This window comes from Spea bombifrons, chromosome 4 (assembly GCF_027358695.1).
Source record: "Spea bombifrons isolate aSpeBom1 chromosome 4, aSpeBom1.2.pri, whole genome shotgun sequence".
Classification (NCBI taxonomy): Eukaryota; Metazoa; Chordata; class Amphibia; order Anura; family Pelobatidae; genus Spea; species Spea bombifrons.
The window spans coordinates 69952104-69973130 of NC_071090.1; the positions used below are offsets into that span (position 1 = coordinate 69952104).

General features: G+C 40.7%; 1 protein-coding gene across 2 annotated transcripts in view; it reads right to left on the bottom strand.

Moving 5' to 3' along the window:
• Window positions 1-20777, bottom strand: part of AHCYL2 (adenosylhomocysteinase like 2) — a 52997-nt gene extending 32220 nt beyond the window's left edge. The window contains exon 1 of one of the 2 annotated variants that reach the window (XM_053462579.1): window positions 20388-20777. In XM_053462579.1, the coding sequence (XP_053318554.1) occupies window positions 20388-20669 (282 nt within the window). In that variant the 5' untranslated portion in view covers window positions 20670-20777. The remainder of the gene's footprint in view (window positions 1-20387) is intronic. The other variant, XM_053462578.1, reaches the window with a different exon arrangement.
• Window positions 20778-21027: the final 250 nt, after the last annotated feature.

A 21027-nucleotide genomic window follows, 5' to 3' on the forward strand; every position in this document is an offset into this window, starting at 1 on the left:
TATTGGGTACACATAGCAGGGTTCCAAGGTGCGCATGCTGGCTGGTGCTGGAAGTGATTCCGGGGACAACAGGAGGATACATGTGGGTGATCTCTGGGAGTTACTACAGCTCTCTTGGTGAACCCGTTACACACATAAATGAGTCTCTATGCTGACATTGATTTCCAATTGTACTGAAGTGTTATTCCAGATGACTCGGTACATCCAGTACCGCTAACCGGGCACAATCATCTGTTTGTTCTCTGTCCGATGTAGCCGACTTCTTCTCCACCACATAGAAGCTAATAAATGATGCAACATAAGACCTTGGGTGCAAAATTTGCCTCTGCCATATAACTTTTCGTTAGAGAAGTTCCTTGTTCAAATGTTCAAGAGTACAAAACTGCACCTTCATTTTCCTTGCCACCAATCTGTGGTTCACACTATTGCCAAGGTTCAGCAAATGGAGACTTGTGGCATACAAGACGGAGTAGTGTACGATCCAGGCCTTTATGCATTTGCCAACTCTGATTTACTTTACCCATTATAAAATATTGTTCTGCGGAAATTGCAACTTTACAATAGAGTCCAATGGCACTGATGGAATTTAACTCAATTTGCATTCAATTTCAGAGGTGGTCCTAGCCTCGCTTTTATATTCAGCCTCGTTTTTTCATAGAGGTGGGACAGAGAAGAAGCGCGAGCGAGTGACTCATGCATGCAGCGCTGAACCGAGGACAGATTGATCTTAAGACACCCAGCCCACTTTGGAGCAGGCCCGTGTGCAGCCTATAAACCAGATAAATGGTTTAAAAAACAAAAATGCAATATTAATAGCTTTTACAACTTCATGAAAACACTGTTCTCAACTGCACATAGGCCCTGTATATTTTTATCTCCTTGCCATCAATAAATAGCGACAGATTTAATGAATAAATCATCACATTCACTTTTTGCACTCTGTTCTGTACATGTCCTTTTAAAACCATCTAGATTGTAAGCTCACAAGAGCTCCTTTTGTACCAGTTATTGAGTGTGTGATTTTAAATTTACAGATTGTAAAGCGCTACAGAATCTGCTGACGCTATATAAATTAATGTAAATTATAATAAAAATAAAAAAAAACGTGCCAACAGTTCTTTTTAAATAAAGGGTCCCAAACTAAATGATCCCCTGCAATGATTTCTGTCTTATCACTTTTGCACTCTCGTGTACAATGAACAGAAGGCCGCATGATAAATTATCTGTAGCGTGGAAGAATTGATTACATGGGAAACTGACGTGTTACATGACAGAGCCTGGCATCTCACCTTGAGAGCATTGATTAGTGGCACTAGTAGCCAAAAGGTTGAGTCAGAGTCCATAACGTTATCTAGACATTAATATTAAGATCTCTGCTTTAGCATTGCTGGCAGAAATATATCCACATTAATAACTCTGCTTACAATCCATGGGCAGGTTTATGGCTGCTGATAAGTAGCATGCATAGCAATGGATCATTGTGTTATGAACTAGAAGTTTAAGGTCAATGTCTGAAGAGGACATTGTGGCTGTGTCACGAGACGGGGTATGAGACTACACTTGTGCTGGTGGTTATTTAACATATCAAAACAGCAGGCCGGTAGAAGGCCCAGAACACTGGGAATAACGCGGTGCTGCTTGGATATCGCTCTTCATGTTGTGCGATGAAATATTGAAGCTTGTAGCAAAAGGCTTGCAATCCATGTTATGGTACTTTACACAAAGACACAAGATGGATAACAATAGTCTTAAACAAGGTAGAAATGGCAGCTTGATGGGACACGCTTTGTTCTGTTCCTGCTTGTTGTGGACACAGAGCTGGCAACTCAGTCTGAGTCACTGCACTCAAAAGCAGAGCACTCCACATTCAAGTCCTCCTCCGCCGCTTTGGAATTGCAATTTTATAACAAAGATGGACTACATTACCAGCATTTTTAAACATAAGGCACCCCTTATAATCAAGTGCTGTCATTAAATCAAACACATTATCTTCAAGTATTCGGTTTAAACCACAAGACCTGTGCATCAGGAATGTTCTATTTGAGACTCACCAGCTTAACACTTAGTCCTCATTAAATGAATTAACACTAAATATTTCATAATATAAATATGAACAAATAGGGCCACTGTATGCTGCCATAAAACCAGCAACAGAAAGGATAATACCGTATTCGCTTGATTATAAGAGCCCCCCAAAATTTTAATATTACTTTAAACTTACCAATGCATCCCTAGACTCGCCACCTGTGCTCCAGACACCCATGTATCTAGTGGTGGCACGATGCGCATAGACAACCTCTGCTGCTGTCCAGTACCAGAAGGTCACGTCACACAGGCACTTGGTCATAGAAGCCCCAGCAGAAGTGTCAGCAGCAGCGGAGGTTGTCTATGTGCATCGCGTGACAGGAGGATCCAGGTCCCCGGCAGCGCTACAGGGATCTGGATCTTAGTCTTATAATCAGACTCCTATTTAAGGTCGGATTATAAAATGACCTTGAATATAAGATGTGGGGTATTTTTCCAGAGCACTTTCTCTGAAAAAAACCTTGTCTTATATTTGAGCAAATATGGTACTTTAAGCTTAATAACTTTAACCCATAAGATGTACAAATTTGGAAAATGAAGCTTGCTGGTCACTTTCTAAAATTTGGAAAAGGTGATAAACTCTTATTACTTTAAAGTCCATTATCTTGGACAAGTTGGAACAATAATTCATCTTTGATCAGTAGACTATGCCAAGAAGTTAAAAGGCTTACCGACAGAATATGTTCACAATGAGCATGTAGGAAAAAAAACAGAAAGGTGCAAGATTTGAGATGCAAATTAGGGACATATTAATGATTGTGTTAGAGAAATCTTGGCACCTACGAAACCCATAAGAAAAATAATCGATGGACAACTCTGCCCTGATGTTAATAGCAAATGTACTATACAGCAACTTGCTACACGATGTTGCGGAATGGTGTGATATGACATGGCTCTTAGACACAAAGGGGCTACTTTACTGCGATTACCAGCTTACAGCGAATGAAAAAGTGTTAAAAGGTGCTGCTCCACTTATTCTGCTGAATGTAATACTTTAGTAAGTAGAGACTTACAGACACGATTCTGGCTGCGTTAAATGCCAAAACTCTTTCCAGAAATAATTTAATTGCATAACATTTTGGCTCATTCATCATTTTTCTAGGAACACTTACAGTGGATATAAAAAAGTCTACACACCCCTGGTAAAATGTTAAAGAACGAGACCTTTAATGTGACCTTTAACATGAATAATTCAATTGCAAGACAAACTGAAATCTTTGAGGGGGAAAAAAAACAAAACTCACAATACCCTGGTTGCATAACACCAATAAACTAATACTTTGTTGAAGCACCTTTTGATTTTATTACAGCAATCAGTCTTTTTGGGTAGGAGTCTATAAGCATGGCACATCTTGACGTGGCAATAGTTGCCCATTCTTCTTTGCAAAAGCACTCCAATCTGTCAGATTGCAAGGACATCTCCTGTGCACAGCCCTCTTCAGATCACCCCACAGATGTTCAATTGGATTTAGGTCTGGGCTCTGGCTGGGCTATTCCAAGACATTAATCTTCTTCTGGTGAAGCCATGCTTTTGTGGATTTGGATGTGCACTTTGGGTCGTCAAGGTGAACTTCCTTTTCCTAATGGACGCCTGAAGGTTTTGCGCCAGAATTGCATGGTATTTGGAACTGTTCATAATACCCTTCAGCCTGACTAAGGCCCCGGTTCCAGTTGAAGAAAGACAGCCGCAAAGCATGCACGGCCCTTTGACTCCTGACGGGGAACTTGGCCTCTCACCCCGCTCCAATTTTAACCCCTGACGGTGAACCTACAGATTTCCGCTCCCGTTATCTACGCAGCATCACAGGGGTTAATGGGAGCGGAGATCCATAGGTTTGCTGTCAGGAGTTAAAAGGGCTGTGCGAGTGAGCCTATTGGTTGCCTGCAGGGGGCTCTTGGTTGATGCCAGAGGAGGCCCCTGCTGGCAACCAATAGAGTCGCTTGTACAGACTTTTAAAATTCTGGGGCCGCAACTTGGCCGGGAGAGACCACTGGTCTCCCTGCTCCAAGAGTTAAAAATCTGCACGAACGACCAATAAAGATGCTTGTACGGACCTTTAACTGATGGAGCAGGGAGGCCATGGTCTCCCCAGGCCAAGTTGCACCGTCAAGAGTAAAAGGGCCGTGCGAGTGAGCCTATTGGTCGCCTATAGGGGCCTCCTCTGGCATCAATCAATTGGTTGATGCCAGAGGAGGCCCCCTGCAGGCGACCAATAGAGTTGCTTGCACGGGCCTTTAACTCCGTGAACTTGGCCTGTCTCCCCGCTCCAAGTTTAACTGCTGCAGGCGACCAATAGAGCCCCTCGCACCGCCGTGTTAGTTTTCATGTTTGCGCGAATACACAAGTCTACTAAAAACGTCTATTTAACATGAGTTTGAATGTGATTGGTTAATTCTGAACACAGCCACAGCGGGTCTGCACACTTATGCAACCAGGTTATTTTTTTTTTTTGTTTGTTTGTTTTTCTCCCCTCAAAGATTTCAGTTTGTTTTCCAATTGAATTGTTCACATTAAAGGTGGAAAAAGTTCTGACAAGATTTATCCTTGTCTCATTCTTTAAAATCACAAGAACCTGGCATTTTAACAGGGGTGTGTAGACTTTAATATCCACTGTAATTGTCACGTGACACAAAGGCAAGCACTAAGAGTTACCATAGAAACGGCTTCTTTATACGTTTCCATCTTAACATTATGGGATTACACCTTGAGGAAAGAACACAATGTCAGAACTGCTAATATTTGCTTTGCATACTCCTAGTACAATTAATGTTCTGTGTGAGTCGAATAGCACTGTTAATTGTAATAGTGCACAGCTCACGATGCAGGCCTACACAGAACAAAAACGTACAGTATTCAAGATCACACAGCTATAGGACGCACACCCTTAAGGAGACATAGGGGAGTTATTCATAAAAAGGCAAGTGATCTTATTACAGATATTGCTGCTGATACAACCATTCCCTTGGTGATTAATGCACCTTTTAAGCTTCAACCCCCGTTCACTATCAAGCAGGCACCAATCCAAAAAAAAAGATACAAAGCCAATAGAGTATGAGCTATTAACAACAAGGCGTTACCTACACCAATAAATGTAAAGCACATCTATTACGGTGCAGCTGAAGCTCTGGGAAGGGTTAAAGACACGATGCACTGGAACCAAGAGTGCGTGCTGCTGATCTCACAGCGAGTGTACAGCACGATCCTTCCAGGTTCTCATGGTAAAGGAGAGACGGCTGCTGCGTGGGATATGAGAGAGAGAAAAAAAGTCAGCGTGTGGCAGCAGAATGAAAATGAAAGACTTACTAAGAGACTTTAGAAAACAGATTAACATTTGGAGTTCAGCTGGCATATACATAAGTGAATAGAGCAGGGAATGTTCCTTCAAATGCTCCTGAGGGGAAAGATTAACCCTTACCACACAGAGCTAGCAACACGCATTGCTGTACTTCCCTACTTATACTCACCATACGAGTCATGACTCAATGCTCAGGAGACCAGACAAGGAGGACATGTTTAACAGATGGGGCAAACGGGAATTCAAAAACATCTTAAACATGGTTCTTGCTAGTCAGACTGAAGATGTACCAGTAAAAACAGTGAATGCGTTAACAATGGCAACATGAAATCCATGAATATGATTTAACTGTGAAAAGTCTTGACTGGCACTAAACAATAGAGGCTGTTCCCTAAAATGTTCAAAAGCAAAATAAAGGTCCTGTAGGACCAATAGGCACTAATGCGCTTTTAACTTGGATAATGGGTGAGCTGGTCTCCCATCCAACTTAGTATTCCTCAAACTAGCACAGTCTCCATGGGTGATGGATAATGGGCATCTGCCCATCTTGCTCTGAGAGGAAGACAGCTCCACCTTCTTCCTCCCTACATCTGGCACTACAAGGCATACTGAAACAGTTCTTATACATAGCCAATATTATCAAGGCGTACCTAAGGAACCGCACCGAATTTGGAGAAGTCACCAGGAAGACCATATCTATACCAGTTATTCCATATGCTCCAAATTATTTTTGAATAGTAACCATGGCAATCTGTTTCAAGTAACTGTTTTAGAGTTCGCAGTCATTTAACAGCCTAGACACTCCTTCACCCCTAGATTACAGTTTTGTTTTCATGTAATCTCCCACACTAATAAAACTTTCTGAAACTAAGGGTGAAAAACATGGTGGATTATCTCCAGGTTTCAGAATAATCCATTTTGTAATACTGAATCAAATAAATTCATCTATTTCATATGAGAAACTGTATGACAACTGTATAATAAAATGTAAAAAAAAAAAAAAAAAAAAAAAAAAAAAAAAAAGATTCAGAACACAGTGAGCAGTGTTCCCACCACCACTTTTACTCTGGAAATCTATGATTTATGAAACTGAATTAAAAAAGGTAAAAAAATAAAAATGTTCACCAATCTATTTTAGCTAAAACACATTACAAATGACCTTCCTCAGTAAATCAGTACCAGCAAATCACACATTTTTTAAGATAAAAACAAAAATACCTAGCTCCTTGTTCACCAAGTTTATCAGCCAATAAAATGTCCAACTGCATGCCCGCCATTTTGAATAGCACCAGTTTAAAAATAACTTTTTAAAGGTCTTTGTGAATATAATGCCTTCAAACAGCTCCATATTAGTCGCATGTTCTACCTGCGTTATATTATCCCAATCTACTAGAGATCACCCCGACTCCTTACCATACCACCTGTGATAAACAGAATGCCTCATTCAGCCATGCTTTCTGCCGAAATTTGCCCATTTTCACTATTTCTCATATTCTAAAGTTACTTCTTAGGTTTTTCATTAAATACACTAAAGAGCGAGCCCACATTGGAAGCACTTCAAGCTCCTTTACGCCCTACTGGCAGCAGCACCTTGGCCTGACGCAGGTGCGCCGACACTCATTCAACCCACAATAATTGCCTAGCCCTGCTTCAAGCACAAAATGTGAATGTAAGAAACAGGCTGTACTTTCAGAACAAGGGATAAAAAACAGCAGTGTTCTATTCACAGGAGTATAGACTTGTTCTATGGAGAAAGTTAGGCACAGCAGGCCTCCACCTAAGACCCAATTAACACTTCCAGCAATAACCATATTTGTAATTGTGTTTTATTTGCCCCCAAAATTATAAATTACAAATGGATCACTAAAATATCAGCACACAGCATAAGTCAGGGCAAACGTGTTATGATCTTTAATTTATATAGTGCAAACAGATTTGCAGTGCAGTAACTGTGCATACGTGAAAATGACATTAAAACAAACAGCGACAGATGCTACGGAGGATTTACAATTTGCATTAATGTAGCAGTGTAATGGTATACTTAATCAAGCCATGAAATGTGAAAGTTAAACTTAAAACAGATCTCTTTAGGATGTCCCTGTGTCTTAAAGGGGTTAGCCTACCTCATGTTTTATTTTCACTTTGTTTGCTACACTACTCATTTATCCATGTACTTATACATTTACTGTATAGGTGGAATGGCAAAAAGGGGTACTAAAGAATAATAGAAAGTGATAAAAGAATAAAGCAAGGCTGGCACCTTCCAACCAGGGGGCATGTAAAGCCCCCTTCCACTGTAACCAACACACAGATAGAAACACTGGCCTTGCATGGAGCCATGGTGGACACATTAGTTGTCTCCATTGAGCCTCACCTCCACGACCTCTCATGCTTGAAGAATTACACCTTACATTGTTTAACACTGTTAAAATACATAATCAGGGATGTACAAATAACAGCAGCAAGGTAAACAGTTTGTTCCAAAAAATGTGGTAACCTTAATATTGTTTTCAAAGTCCTTACTTGGCTACAGCCCTGGTTATTTCAGTCGTTTGTGTTTGTTTTTTTGTTTTTTTTGTTTGTTTTTTTTTTTACAAGAAAGAATTGTTCCACAGCAATATATTTTTGTTTTTTTTGTTTGTGGAAATAAAAAGACAGTACCATAACTACTAATATGCATTACCATGGAACAATTGAAAACAAGTGAATATCAGACTTGGATCCTTCATTTTATTTAACACGATCATTTTTTATTCATGTAGCACCATCATATTCCACAGCACTGTACAATTGAGATGTAACAATATATTGTAATGCATTCTAGACCAGTGTCATGTATTCACAAGTCACAATTTAGAAACTCAATAATAGGCAGTCTGGTGGACAAGGGACCAACACCCCTATTGGCCAGTCAACACTGGACAGGCCTGCTCGAGTAGGCAGCAATATGGCAGAGTCATTCACCACAATGTCATGTGACCCTGCAGTAATATAGTGGCCACTCACTTGAGCAGCTATATTTACACAAATAAGGGTGTGTGGAGAGGATAAGGGTGCAGAGCTATGAGAGTGAAATGTTTCTTAGAGCATAGAATGTGTAGAGTAAAATAAAGCAAAGGAACAAACAGTCTGAACGTTGACAGGCTAAATAATCTAAAGCTGATCTGCAGTTAAAGGCAATGTTCCTACAGCTCTAGAGGGAAAAAAAAAGCTTAACAGAAACCACCTAAATATAGCTTTCTAAACTAAACACAGCCATTTGATTATCTTTACGGTAAAAGGTTACTCAGTTTTTTCAGCAGCATCCAGAGACAGCACCTTCTCAATGCCTACAATAAAACTAGGCAACCTTCAACCATACAGCTGCTGGTAATCTCGGGCTCCCATGGAGTTTATCGCGGAAGCCATAAGCCACCATCACCTTTAGTCAGCTTAGGTAAACTTTCTGGCTTTTGGTGCTCCTGGGAAGGTTTGTGCAATTTGCAATCCATACTGAACTCACCCTATTTTTCATAAAAGGAAAATCAGAAACTTTAATGTCAGCTTCCCAGGTGAACGGAAAAGGCAGATCTGCTATTACCCAAGTATAATAAAAGGTCCCCCGTTTTAGGTCTGGAGAGTGGTTTAATAGACAAATAACAAGTGTTACTTTCACTAGCTTCCCTGTAACCTCACAAACCCTCTCCTAGCCATCATCATAAGAGAAGCCCCTCCCAAAATATGTAGCTAACCTCATTCGCCTTACTGTCAGATCGACAAGTTTATTCATATTTTACCGTTTCGTCTTCTGCATCTTGTGTCCTGTACATTTATCACTTATGTAGGTGAAATGTTTACCATTTCAAATGCACATTCATTTCCTCCTGAAGCCCTCACCCACTGGCTTCCTACAGCCAGAACGCCTCCCTGTTACCTTGAAAAACGTCCTCTCGTTCATCTCCCGCTTTCCCATATCATCTCCTATCAGTTCCTTATCATAGGCCAAGCACTAAAACCCCAATGCTATTTCCATGTTAATATACATGTAATAAATATTTCCTATGTGTATTCCATGGGGAAGGGTATTTTAACCTTTTCTGAGGATCTACATGATAATTCCTCCCATTATCCTAAAAGATGACAGTTCTTTGATGGTATTCAAAAGCTATTTAGTGCTATAAGTAGGAACATACTGTCACACATGGACTAAACTGCAAGCTATGCCAAATAATGTTACATTTCTTTAATTTTATTTTTTTTAATTTCAAAAATCAGTTAAAGTGTGCGAAATGCAGATGTTTCCAAGGGCAGGTAATATCAGTCACACTCTTATCAGCTGCCCTTTAATGTAAGAATTTAACTAATTAAGAGAAGGGAGTGTCACAGCTCGACTAGCATTAAAATCTAATTTTCATTGTTAGATGACATTTAATATATAATTATGGAAAAAGCCACAAGTAATGAAAGTAAATCATTAAACTGGAAAAAAAAGCACACAACATAAAAGAAATAGTTTTAGTTTATTGCGTGTCCAAAAGTACACCATTCTGCTTATAAAATAGGCAATAACTTCATTTGTCAACACAAAAATCAAAAGGAGAGACACTGAAGACTTAAATTAACTTTCATGTGTACTACTAGATGTAATCCATCAGGCCATGGGATCATTGTGACTACAACAGGGTCAAAATGTTTACCTAATGTCTTCAATGATTTTACCCAAACCAATTTATTAAAAGACAGCATAAAACCTAGGCTGTGAACGCATACTGATGATGTCAACTTGTGTCCGAGCTAATCAGCTAAGGCTGGGAGCTAACAAAGGAATATTCTCCCATTGCTCCTGCAGCAAGGATCAAAGTAAAAGTGCTTCACTTGCTGGGCGACTGTAGGCAACCAAGATCACCATCAAGCCAGTCTCCCTGAGAAAAACAGCTTGAAACTTCTGAAGCAAAAGCTGCTTTCTGAACATTTTAGAGCTATTTACTCCTTTTATAAAGGCCAACATTATTTTAAAGTTTACACACACTATAAATTATAACCATTTTAACTCAGGGAAGCTGCCATCTGTAGAAAAGGTTTGCCACCCTTCTCTGAACCAAGGCTGAGGAAACAATTGCCCCCTGTGTTTCTTTAAATTGAAGAATTTAGGTTGTTGCCTGAAGCCTTTTTTCACATTTTAGTTGCATTTGCAGATTAAAGCATGAATATCCATAGTATCAAGGATTTGTCTCGTTATGTTGACTGAAGCCTCCGTGATCCTTTGATGGGCTTTGTATGCATCCCCTTTTTGTACTGCATAAGCGTACTATATTGCACATTGGGCATCTTGGCAAATATGTTTGGGCTGCCTTATTACTGGGCAACGTGGCTAGACCTGCCCCCAGTGCTAAATGTTACCAGCCCTACCATGAACCATTAAACATGGTAAGTAGGTTTACTCAGCAGGGCACATATTTAATGGGAAGGAATAATCATGCAAATCCCCTAACAGGAAGTAAAGATGGCTTACACAAAGTGGGTTTCCAGTTTGTATTGATTAGTTTTATATGCAAGCACTGTTACATAGGTGTATTTAGTGTACTAAACAGTATTTGGTAAACAAGTTCACTTTAACCTTAAAGAGAAATGGTCACCTAAAAAGCCTTATCATAAAATTCTTATAAAAAAAAATTAACATTTTTATCTTTTGTTGCGTGTACAGATATTTCATTTACATTGTACCCCATGAGACTCTACATGTTTTTAAAGAACCAGGGGACTTTGAAAAATGAAAATTCATTTAATGCAAACGGATATTAAAACCAGGATTAACAGGAAGTTAGAAACTTCAATTTGGGGGTAATTTATATTTGTAGACACCATTTATGACCCAAGCCATGGTGGAAGGAATCCTAGCTTAATGAAGAAAGGGGATTTTTCTTTTGCTGCTCTGACAGCATGCATTGGCTGAACATCTTATGAAGCATTTCTAAAAATATATATTTCCACTTCATTTAATGTAACTGTCATTTTAATATCTGCAATGTCATAAGCCATAAGAACCGTGTTCCCTGCATCAAATAAGGCAAACAGAGTATAATGATAAAACTTTTATCTGTATAATTATAATATCTTGGTTATTACAACCCCCTTGTCATTTTACAACGAAGCAGGACCCCTAATTTGCAGAATGGACAGGTGTTAAGTGCCTCACATATGGCACAGATATAACAAATGCAGCTATGCACTGCATAAAAGATCATGTGTTCTGTCTTTATCCTGTAACAGTTGCCAAGGTTATTGTGGCTCCGTCACACTCGTCTCCTCCCCCCATCTATCCGCTCCACTGCTAAAGAGATTGCTTCGTGTGCCGAGTCGTAGTCCCATTCATTTCACGATCATGAGATCATTTTTTTTCTTTTACCAACAGAGCGAAGAACAATTAAAGTCTCTACTGTATTGAACACTAGACATTCTTGTACATACGCAGGTCAGAGAGAACATGTAAAATTCAGCAAGAAGGCATTCTGCGAGATAATGATGAAGGTGACTTTAGCTGCTGGCGAGGGTAAAGTGCTTTGCTTTAGGACCATCCATTTGTCAATATTCCTAGTCCGCAGGCATTACACAGCACACAAGGATCGAGACATGACAGTTAACATGGAGGTATAACTGTATGTATTTATATATGTATGCTCTTCCTCTACCTACCATCAATCGAGGAAGGCATGTGGAAACCAAACCAACCAGGTGCCTAGATTATCAAACAATCTAAAATCTCATTCTATGGTTGATCTAGGCCACTGTTATTAAGGCCCACAATGTATGGTATTAAATGCAACATAGTATCCTGTCAAGACCCAGCATTTCCTATTCAGCTCTTAACGCTTTGAGCAGGACAGCCCCAGCCCATAAATATAACAGTATTACCAATCAGCAACTGCTGCAGTCCAAATGCCAGGGAATTGCATGTTCTCAATTGGGTATAGCTTAGCAATGTGACTAAATGCCTCTTGTGCATTCAGTCTTCAAAGCGGGGGTTCGGGATCCATGAGACCAGAACGGCTGCTGAATTTTCCTTGGAAATATAATATTACATAAGCACAAATTATGCTATTGTTTGTATGTAGGGTTACAGTATTATGTACCCATCTGTCACCATGGCTGGTAGGAAAGGGGAAAATGTGCCATTAATAAGTATAATTTATCCAGAAGTTCAGCGACATCAGAACTGGCTTTTATAAGAGTTATCGACAAGGTTTAAAACAAGATTTTAAGGGTAGTTGCCAAGGCCATGCACATCAAAAAAGAAAGAAAAAGGCCAGAATTACAGTTAACTTGAAACCTAAATATAGATTTCAGAAGAAACAGCAAAAGCAATGGAAAAAATGCAAGTAAAACAAGCAATCCAGTTCATCTTTCAAGTTTATTATTAATGTGCCTTGCATTTAATTATCTAGAGGCAATCTCCGACAGAGCATAAAGGTCATCGTCTTTGTAAAACCAAAATTAACCCATGTTGCTTCACGAAGTATTGAAATAAAAAGATTGTCAACATCACAAAGGAATGACAGCGAAGAGGTTAATGCTGGAGAAGGAAACTTGATATACCTGACTGATTTCAGCCTTAGAACTGTAGCTTTTTATTTCTCTAGACGAGTTTAACCTGTGGATACAAGACATTGTATACGACAAAGGAAGTGACTCTAGCTTCTATAGGTCTGCTTCTGTTTCAGTCTCCTTGGTCCGAGACAAAGTAACAAAAATATAGACTAGAAAAGACACACAAAAAAAACATCCAAGTGATAGGATATCCCTCTGTGCAGAGCTGGATTGGTAATCAGGAAGTATACAGTGATGCAGAACTTGATATAGCCAATATTAAAAATATACTACACAATTACATTTCACAACATTTGTAACCCACTGACATGACAGAATTGGTAAGGGTCAGAATATGTTAGCAAAGCACTATCTATATGCAACTTAGCTTCTGCTACTGCTCAGGCACTGCAATGCATTTATTTTAAAAGAAATAGTGTCCAATAAAAAGATTAAATATTGAGGATTCTTAACATGCAGAATCTAACCGACATCCCGAATAGGCTTAATATTATAACGTAGGCCTTGACAAACCCACGGGTCGCCATGGCAACTATAAATCACTTCCTGGCGCCCAGAAAGAAGGCAAGCTGCCGCCTCCTCGGCTACTGGTGCCACGGGTACACAGCATCCAGGCGGCCGCTTTATGTGACCCCACGGTTGTAGAGAGGCAGCAGCAGCAGACAGTGGTCTAACACAGGGTAATAGAGAGGTGGAGTAGTGTCTGTATAGTGTGTGTGTGTGTGTGTGTGTGTGTGTGTGTGGATGGTGCCAAAGTTTATGTGTTGGTATATATGCTGTTGAATAGTGTGTGAATAAAAGCATGGTGTGTGTGTGTATTAGCGTACGTCAGAATAGTTTTATTAGTGTAGTGTTAGCCTGCATGTGCACAAGTGAATGGTGTTAGCAAGCATGACTGTGAGGATATGATTTCAGCATGTGTGCGTAACTGTATGATGCTAGTATATAAGCGTATGTTAGTTACAATTTACTTAGCAATATTTCATGTATTGATGGATATTTCCTATTATGTATTACATATATTTTTTCAGATATCTTTGTATCCTTGGAATGGGATATACCTCTTAATTATGATTCATATATTTTATATTATGGTGAAGCATCACCTTAGAAAGATATGACCAAAACATTAAAAATATGAAAATAAATACATGATGGGGAAAGAACTGGTTCCGAATATTTTTTGTCTGGCTCCTGGAGCCAAACCAAATTTTTCAAGCCTTGTTATATTTGATTCCAGCTATAGTTTAAACATACTTCTTTCCAAGAACAACGAGCAAGGCTTATTTACAAGAAAAACATTCACATATTCTTGAAGGCTTCCCGCAGAAACCCACAGCAATTTAATATCTTGATATCCTGTATGTAAAACACAGAATCATAGAAAAGATTGTCTTTTGATGGCCTTCCCACTCAATGCAGCTGCCGAAACTCCATCTCACTCAGAACTATTTCTTCCCATCTCGTACTCTGCCTAGCTTATTGCCAATTATTCACTAATATTGTAGGCAGTGAGGTATCCTTGCCTAGACCTAGGTTAACCCCAAAGGTAAATACATCACAGATCGTAGGTAAGACAGGCGTAAAATAACACTGGATGTTTGTACTGGCATACTGGTCAGTTTTAACCATCGATTATTAATAGTATAGACTTGCTGATCTAGTTGTCCATGTTAATATAAAATGTGAACGGATATCTGAAGGTACAGTCTTTCAACCAAGCCACCTAAGTATGACTTCCCCTCTTGCTTTCCAGAAATATTGAACATTCTTCTGTCATGATGTAAACTTTCTAGATGTTCCCGCAAGCTGTACACTCTCCATCACTGGTCATGTTTTATTACAGACAGTAGATTACTGCTTAAATGACTACTTGGCTAGGGCAAAATAATTCCATTCTTCCTGGATGTGTAGAAAGTCTGTATGAAGCAGGAGAGGACCTCAAACAAAATATGGACCACAGCAAAGTCACACTGTGGAAAGTCACAGGCTGACCATCTGCTTTTGTAGAATGCTGGTGACCCAATTACTCAACTGTAGGATGACTGTAGGATAATTCCCTATTTGACAAAGACAAAAAAGCCATTTTTGTAAGTTACATAGACTGTTAGGTTATAATCTAGAGAAAGCTTTCAACCAAAAAAGCTATTTTTCTCTTTCAGCCACATTAAGAAAGATTTAAAATGAACCATTACTTGCACAATTATTTTTAAACCTTTTCATTAAAAACACATAACTAGTGGCTTCCATATAGGATGTCAGCATTTGCAGCATCTGTAAATCGAGGCTATGTCGGACGCTACTTTCAGTGATACGTAGTTGCTTCAGTGTTCTGGTCTCAATGGAGGGTTCCAGATTGCAAGGACCAGCCAGGAGAGTCCTAGAGGACCATAAGTAGGTCCCGGAGGCTGCCATTGTTTGTCACTCATATTTTGGATGAGCTTCCCTGCTCAAACACCACACTGAACCTATTCTTCATGGTAATGCTATGAAGTTTGGTCCTACATAGACTTATTAGCCAAGAGTGTCCGGCTGGGTGATTAACAATGAGCCATTCTATTGTTTCCCCACAGGCAGTGTGGAGTAGACTCTGGGTGTTTTTTCTAGTAGATTAGGCTAAAATAACATGGCTAGAACATATGAAAACGGGGATTACACAACTGTAGGGCTGCAACAACTAATCGATAAAATCGATAATCGATAATGAAAATCGTTGCCAACGAATCTCATTATCGATTAGTTGAATCCATTTTTATCGATTGTAAAATGAGGGTTTTTTCAGAGCTCTGAAAAATACCCCTCATTATATAATCCGTTTGAGTGACTCACAGCAGCAGCTCCTACTTACCAGTCCCTCCCTGTAATCACTGTGACAACTGGCCCCGCCCCTTCCTTCTCCCAGAAGGCCAGAACCACATGGCTGTGACACTCATCTAACTGTAAGTATAAAATTAATATTTGGGCTGCTGAAAGTTAGGGGAGGTGAGGGTTAATTTAGGGGCAGTTATGGTTAATGGGGTGTTTAGGGTTAATTTAGGGGCAGTTATGGTTAATGGGGTGTTTAGGGTCAGCTATGGTTAATGGGGTGTTTAGGGTTAATTTAGGGGCAGCTATGGTTAATATAGGAGCAGCTGTGGTTAATGGGGTATTTGGGGTTAATTTGAGTCAGTTGTGGTTAATGGGGTGTTGTGGTTGATGGGGGTCTTTAGGGTAGTTGTGTTTGATGGGGGTATTTAGAGTTAATTTAGGGGTAGTTATGGTTAATTTAATGATGAGGACTGAGGGTTAATTTAATTAATTTAATAAAGTTAACTTAAGGCGCAGTTAGAGGTAAAGGGGACAGACTAAATGGAATCTAAATCCTGGGGGCAGTGAAGATTAACCCAGTACTTATTTATAAAAGTATGGTGTCAGTGTGCTGTGAATCTCTGAGGGCACTATGAGATATCTGGGGGGTATAAGGCATATCTGGGGAGGATGGAGTGACATATCTGGGGGTATAAGGCATATACGGTATATAAGGCATATGTGGGGAGGGCAGCGTGGCATGTCTGCGGAGGATGGAGTGGTGTATCAGGGGGTATAAGGCATATGTGGGAGGCAGCGTGGCATGTCTGGGAGGCAGCGTGGCATGTCTGGGAGGCAGCGTGGCATGTCTGGGAGGCAGCGTGGCATGTCTGGGAGGCAGCGTGGCATGTCTGGGAGGCAGCGTGGCATGTCTGGGAGGCAGCGTGGCATGTCTGGGAGGCAGCGTGGCATGTCTGGGCTCAAATGTGCATAAATTGGGGGGGCTGGTTGGGAAATAAAGACAAGAAATGCATTTTATCAAAGTTTTTTTTTATTCTGCTGTTTGTATTTAACATCATTTGTTTATTAAATAAATGAAAAATGTACATTCATTTTTTTTTATCCGATTCATCGACAAAATAATCGGCCAACTAATCGATTATGAAAATAATCGTTAGTTGCAGCCCTACACAACTGCACTGAGTAATGCAAAAACGAACAGTTTAAAACATTAAGGCACAATCATGCAAAGCCTTAGAACTGGATGTTAAGTTGGCTACTCCATGGTATACAAAAACTAGTATATGTTTTGCTTAATCTATAGAACATCATGGACTATGCTTATTTGATGTACTGAACTGTAAAATGGCAAGTATGGAGAATAAGAGCTCTGCATTGATATTAGTGTCTACTTAAACATGCTTAACACAGCACACAGCATTCAGCAGAGCCTGTGCTGGATCTGACTGGAAGCGAATGCATGTCCTGCACGACACTTAGCTAAGAGGGGGGTGCAAATGCATTCGGGGGGAACCCCCCATGCATTTGCAAAACAGACTACACAAATTTCTGAAGGGATCATGCACCTACCATATGCATTAAAGTAGATGTGAGCTATTTAAAAAGTCACGCCGTCCAGAATGCTGAACTCAGCACACTGGCAGCCTCATCATTCACACCACCCAGGAAAGAGGCATGTTTGGCTGAATGAGCAAGAACAAGTCTAATAACTAAGCACAGATGAATACCTCATTAAAGCTGCTCTACCCAACATCTGATAGTGGTCATCTTTTTACAACAAGCACGTTTCAATGGGACTGGACTATAATGAAACAATACAATGACTGACCAAACAGAGGGAGATCAAAGCCTCCCTTATACCACCTGGAAGAAGCACTTGGCTCTTTACTAAAGTAAGGGGGCAGGGTAGCTTAAGGAACCAGCTAATCGGACGTCTCCCCTCAGTCCAAGTGCATGCGGGGAAAAAAAACAATTTAAATTGATACAAGAGGCACTGCATTCTTAACTTTCTCCAGTTAAATTTATATAATCTGATTTTTTTCTCCTTTAGTCAACTACACTGTGACTTGTATTTAATGAGGTGATCAGGATAGTCACAAGACAGAAATCCCAGACGGGGAGTGAATGATCTTGCACTATACATCAAACGAGAATGCCTACTAAGGATAGCACGAGCCAGAATTACCGTATGTATAAATCTATCCTCTTTAGTGTTTCTGGCCTTTATGTAATAGCGTTAAGGAGAGGCATTTTCAGACAATGCCAAATTTGACAGAGCTTTTAATATTGAATATATTAAATATTTTAATCACAGACTAGACAGCATCACAGTTTCCAATTTGGGGAACACAAATCCAGACTGGATGTTTCATAATGCTGTGGTGAGACCAGCTCAGCCCTTGAGAGCCATTTTCCAGCCATACTTTCAGGATTTCTCAAATTAAAACAAACATTTTCAAGTCAGTGTCCTTGATTTAGTTTTTACCAACTGAACTCAAATGTTTACTTGTGTTGGTTTCTATAGCCCTGACAAGGAGGCACCAACACTAATTTTAACCCTGCATGGGGATATATATTTTTTTTTTATTGGGGATATGCGGTACTATTGCTTTAGGCTAAGATATGTAAGGGACTTATTTTTGGGAAACTACCACATATGATGCACCATTTCAGTAGTTCCTATAGTAAGCACCCAGCCTTTTAAACTTTATACCATAATTACATTTGGTACGTATGCCCCTTATGTCTTTTAGGCGAAGAAAAACAGATAAGTATAAAAAGTGCTAGTACTAGTTTAAGTAAATGTTCTATTCTCAAAGCCATACCATGCCATCTAACTTTGTTTATGAAGGCCCAAATGCCAACCAAAATTTAGGCAAGGCACTATTATATAATGGATGTCATGGCATCAATGGGAGCCATAAAGTAATTCACTGAGAGAAACAGAGACTGCCAGATGGATAGCAACTGTACAAGCCATTGGCTTTAAACTCCTTTATACAAACTGGGTCATGTTTCTGAGTGACTCATCTGCTGTATGGCGGGTATTTTACGTGAGCTGTCAATTCTGCTCTAGCACAGATTAGATTTCTAGTTATTCTTTCGCAGCTGGTCAAATTAAGTGGAACAAAATTAAAACAATTCTACCTCTGACCACAGATTAACAAGACAGCCTAGCGTACCAGACAGCCTTCTCAACAAAGAACGTATATGAAAGTATTTTAATAAGCATTCTTCAACCTGCAGTGCAACGTCCCCTCTGTGCTCCCATTTTAAAGCAGCCATTCAGTGGCAGGAAAGCAGCCGCCACTGAAATTATTGAGTACTTGCAGAGACCTCTTGGACACCCCAGTAGCCAGACAAACATTTAAAGGGGAATATATATATATATATATGACTAGAGTGACCCGCCATTGCATTGGCATTGAAGGAAACACTTTATAAATCCTGGTTGTTGACTGAAAAGTCAGAAACAAATCTCAGGCTAAAAGCACTAGCCAAACAACAAAGCTGCGGCCTGCTCCACCTACAAACACAGGGGAAGGAAACCTCCTCCGCAGTTGGCAGAAAAATATATATTTTTTTCATTTATTCAAAGATTTGGCGCCTCTCCTCTATGTGATATTTGCACCTTGGAGGTCAAACAACCGAGTTGACACATGAATGGCCATTCTCTACATTCATATCCTGTAGGAAACAGAGGGTTAAAACGCGCACCTGGGTGATACTTCGTGTAGTAACGAATACCACAGATTTATCCCAGTTCGGGAACAGCTGCTTAATACACGGAGGGGGGGTGTCAAGTGACTTATCAAGGTCACCAATGTGCCATCATTGCGGGACAACTGCGTATGCACTGCGCTCGCTATTAGCACATCACGCAGAAGGTCAGCAGCCCCAAGAAGAGCGAAACCAATAAGAACGCGCTATAAACCAGCCAATCAACGAGAATCACAGAGTGGATGGATCTCTGAGTGCTGCAGCGCTCACCTCAGGAAAAACGCACTACCTAGCAACGTCTCAATCTACGTTCGCGCAAGAAAACGAATGCAAAGTAGTCCACCAAATGTCAGGACGGGGCTAAATCCGCTCGATAATCGCGCACAGAATGACAAGTGGCCATCACGTGTGTCTGTGTGACCAACAGGGAAACTAGCCCCCGCTCTGTTACAAAGACCCCCGGGTAGCAGAAATGAGGTCAACTATCTAGTGATAACTACCCCTGATGAAAAGCATTAGGGTGAGAAATGGTTCGGGTACCGGTGTCTGAAAACGAGGTGACACCGAGCTTAAGCTACAGTAAGGATGCGATAGGTGACGTCACCCACGGGGGCTGAAGAGGACGTGCAGGTACCGGTGGGGCGCCAGCACCCGTTATTGCGACTAATTCAGAAGGGTGGGCGATATTACAATATGAAACGAATGCGTGGAACATGGGGTCATGATTGTGGAGACGCGTTCTTGTTATAAAGGCCGGATATCGGGATGACATTTAAGTCCCCAGCGGTGGGAGTACCGTGCAGTAGGCGTGTATGCTGATCTGTGTAGGCAGCACTAGGTATACCAGCCTGACCTAGTGTCCGAAAATAGTGGGGGGGGCCCGGGTTACATTACCTTCTTCACGGTGCGTGGGGCTTCGCTGACTGCTCCCTCTGGATACCCGGCTCCCTCTCCACCTTCCCGAGGGCGCTGCGCCGTGTCAGTTCTTTTCATAGCGGAGGCTGGGGCTCCTTTTACAGGCTGGCTAACCGGGGGATCCGCCAGGCAGTTGTCAGGCTCTGCGGGTGATACGGCCGTAGCTGCAGGAACCACAGTAGGACCCTCGGGTGGCCTGTCTCTAACCGAATCTTTTAGCTCCATATCTGCCATCTTCGCTGTAGCGACCTGCACGGACATTGCTATTAAGATGAACGGCTGACCGGGTAGACTGAATACTATCTACTCAGGAGCCTCCAGATGCACACAAACACTAACACGCTGCCGGCAGCCGCGGACACGCCCCCGCACGGCAGCCCACCCAAACCGCATTGCGTCATGGTACACGTAGTTTCTGTCTCTTTCACGTTTAGGGTAGCGTGTTACGCTAGAACTACAACTACCAGAATTCTCTAGTCCAAACACCAAGTGTAGCACTATGGTACTTGTAGTCTTTGCTCCTCATAATTGCCATTTACATTTCTAAATCTGACTACAACACCCAGGCTGCATTGTAAAGCAGATGCTTAGTTTAAACAACCCTCTGCTCGATTTAATT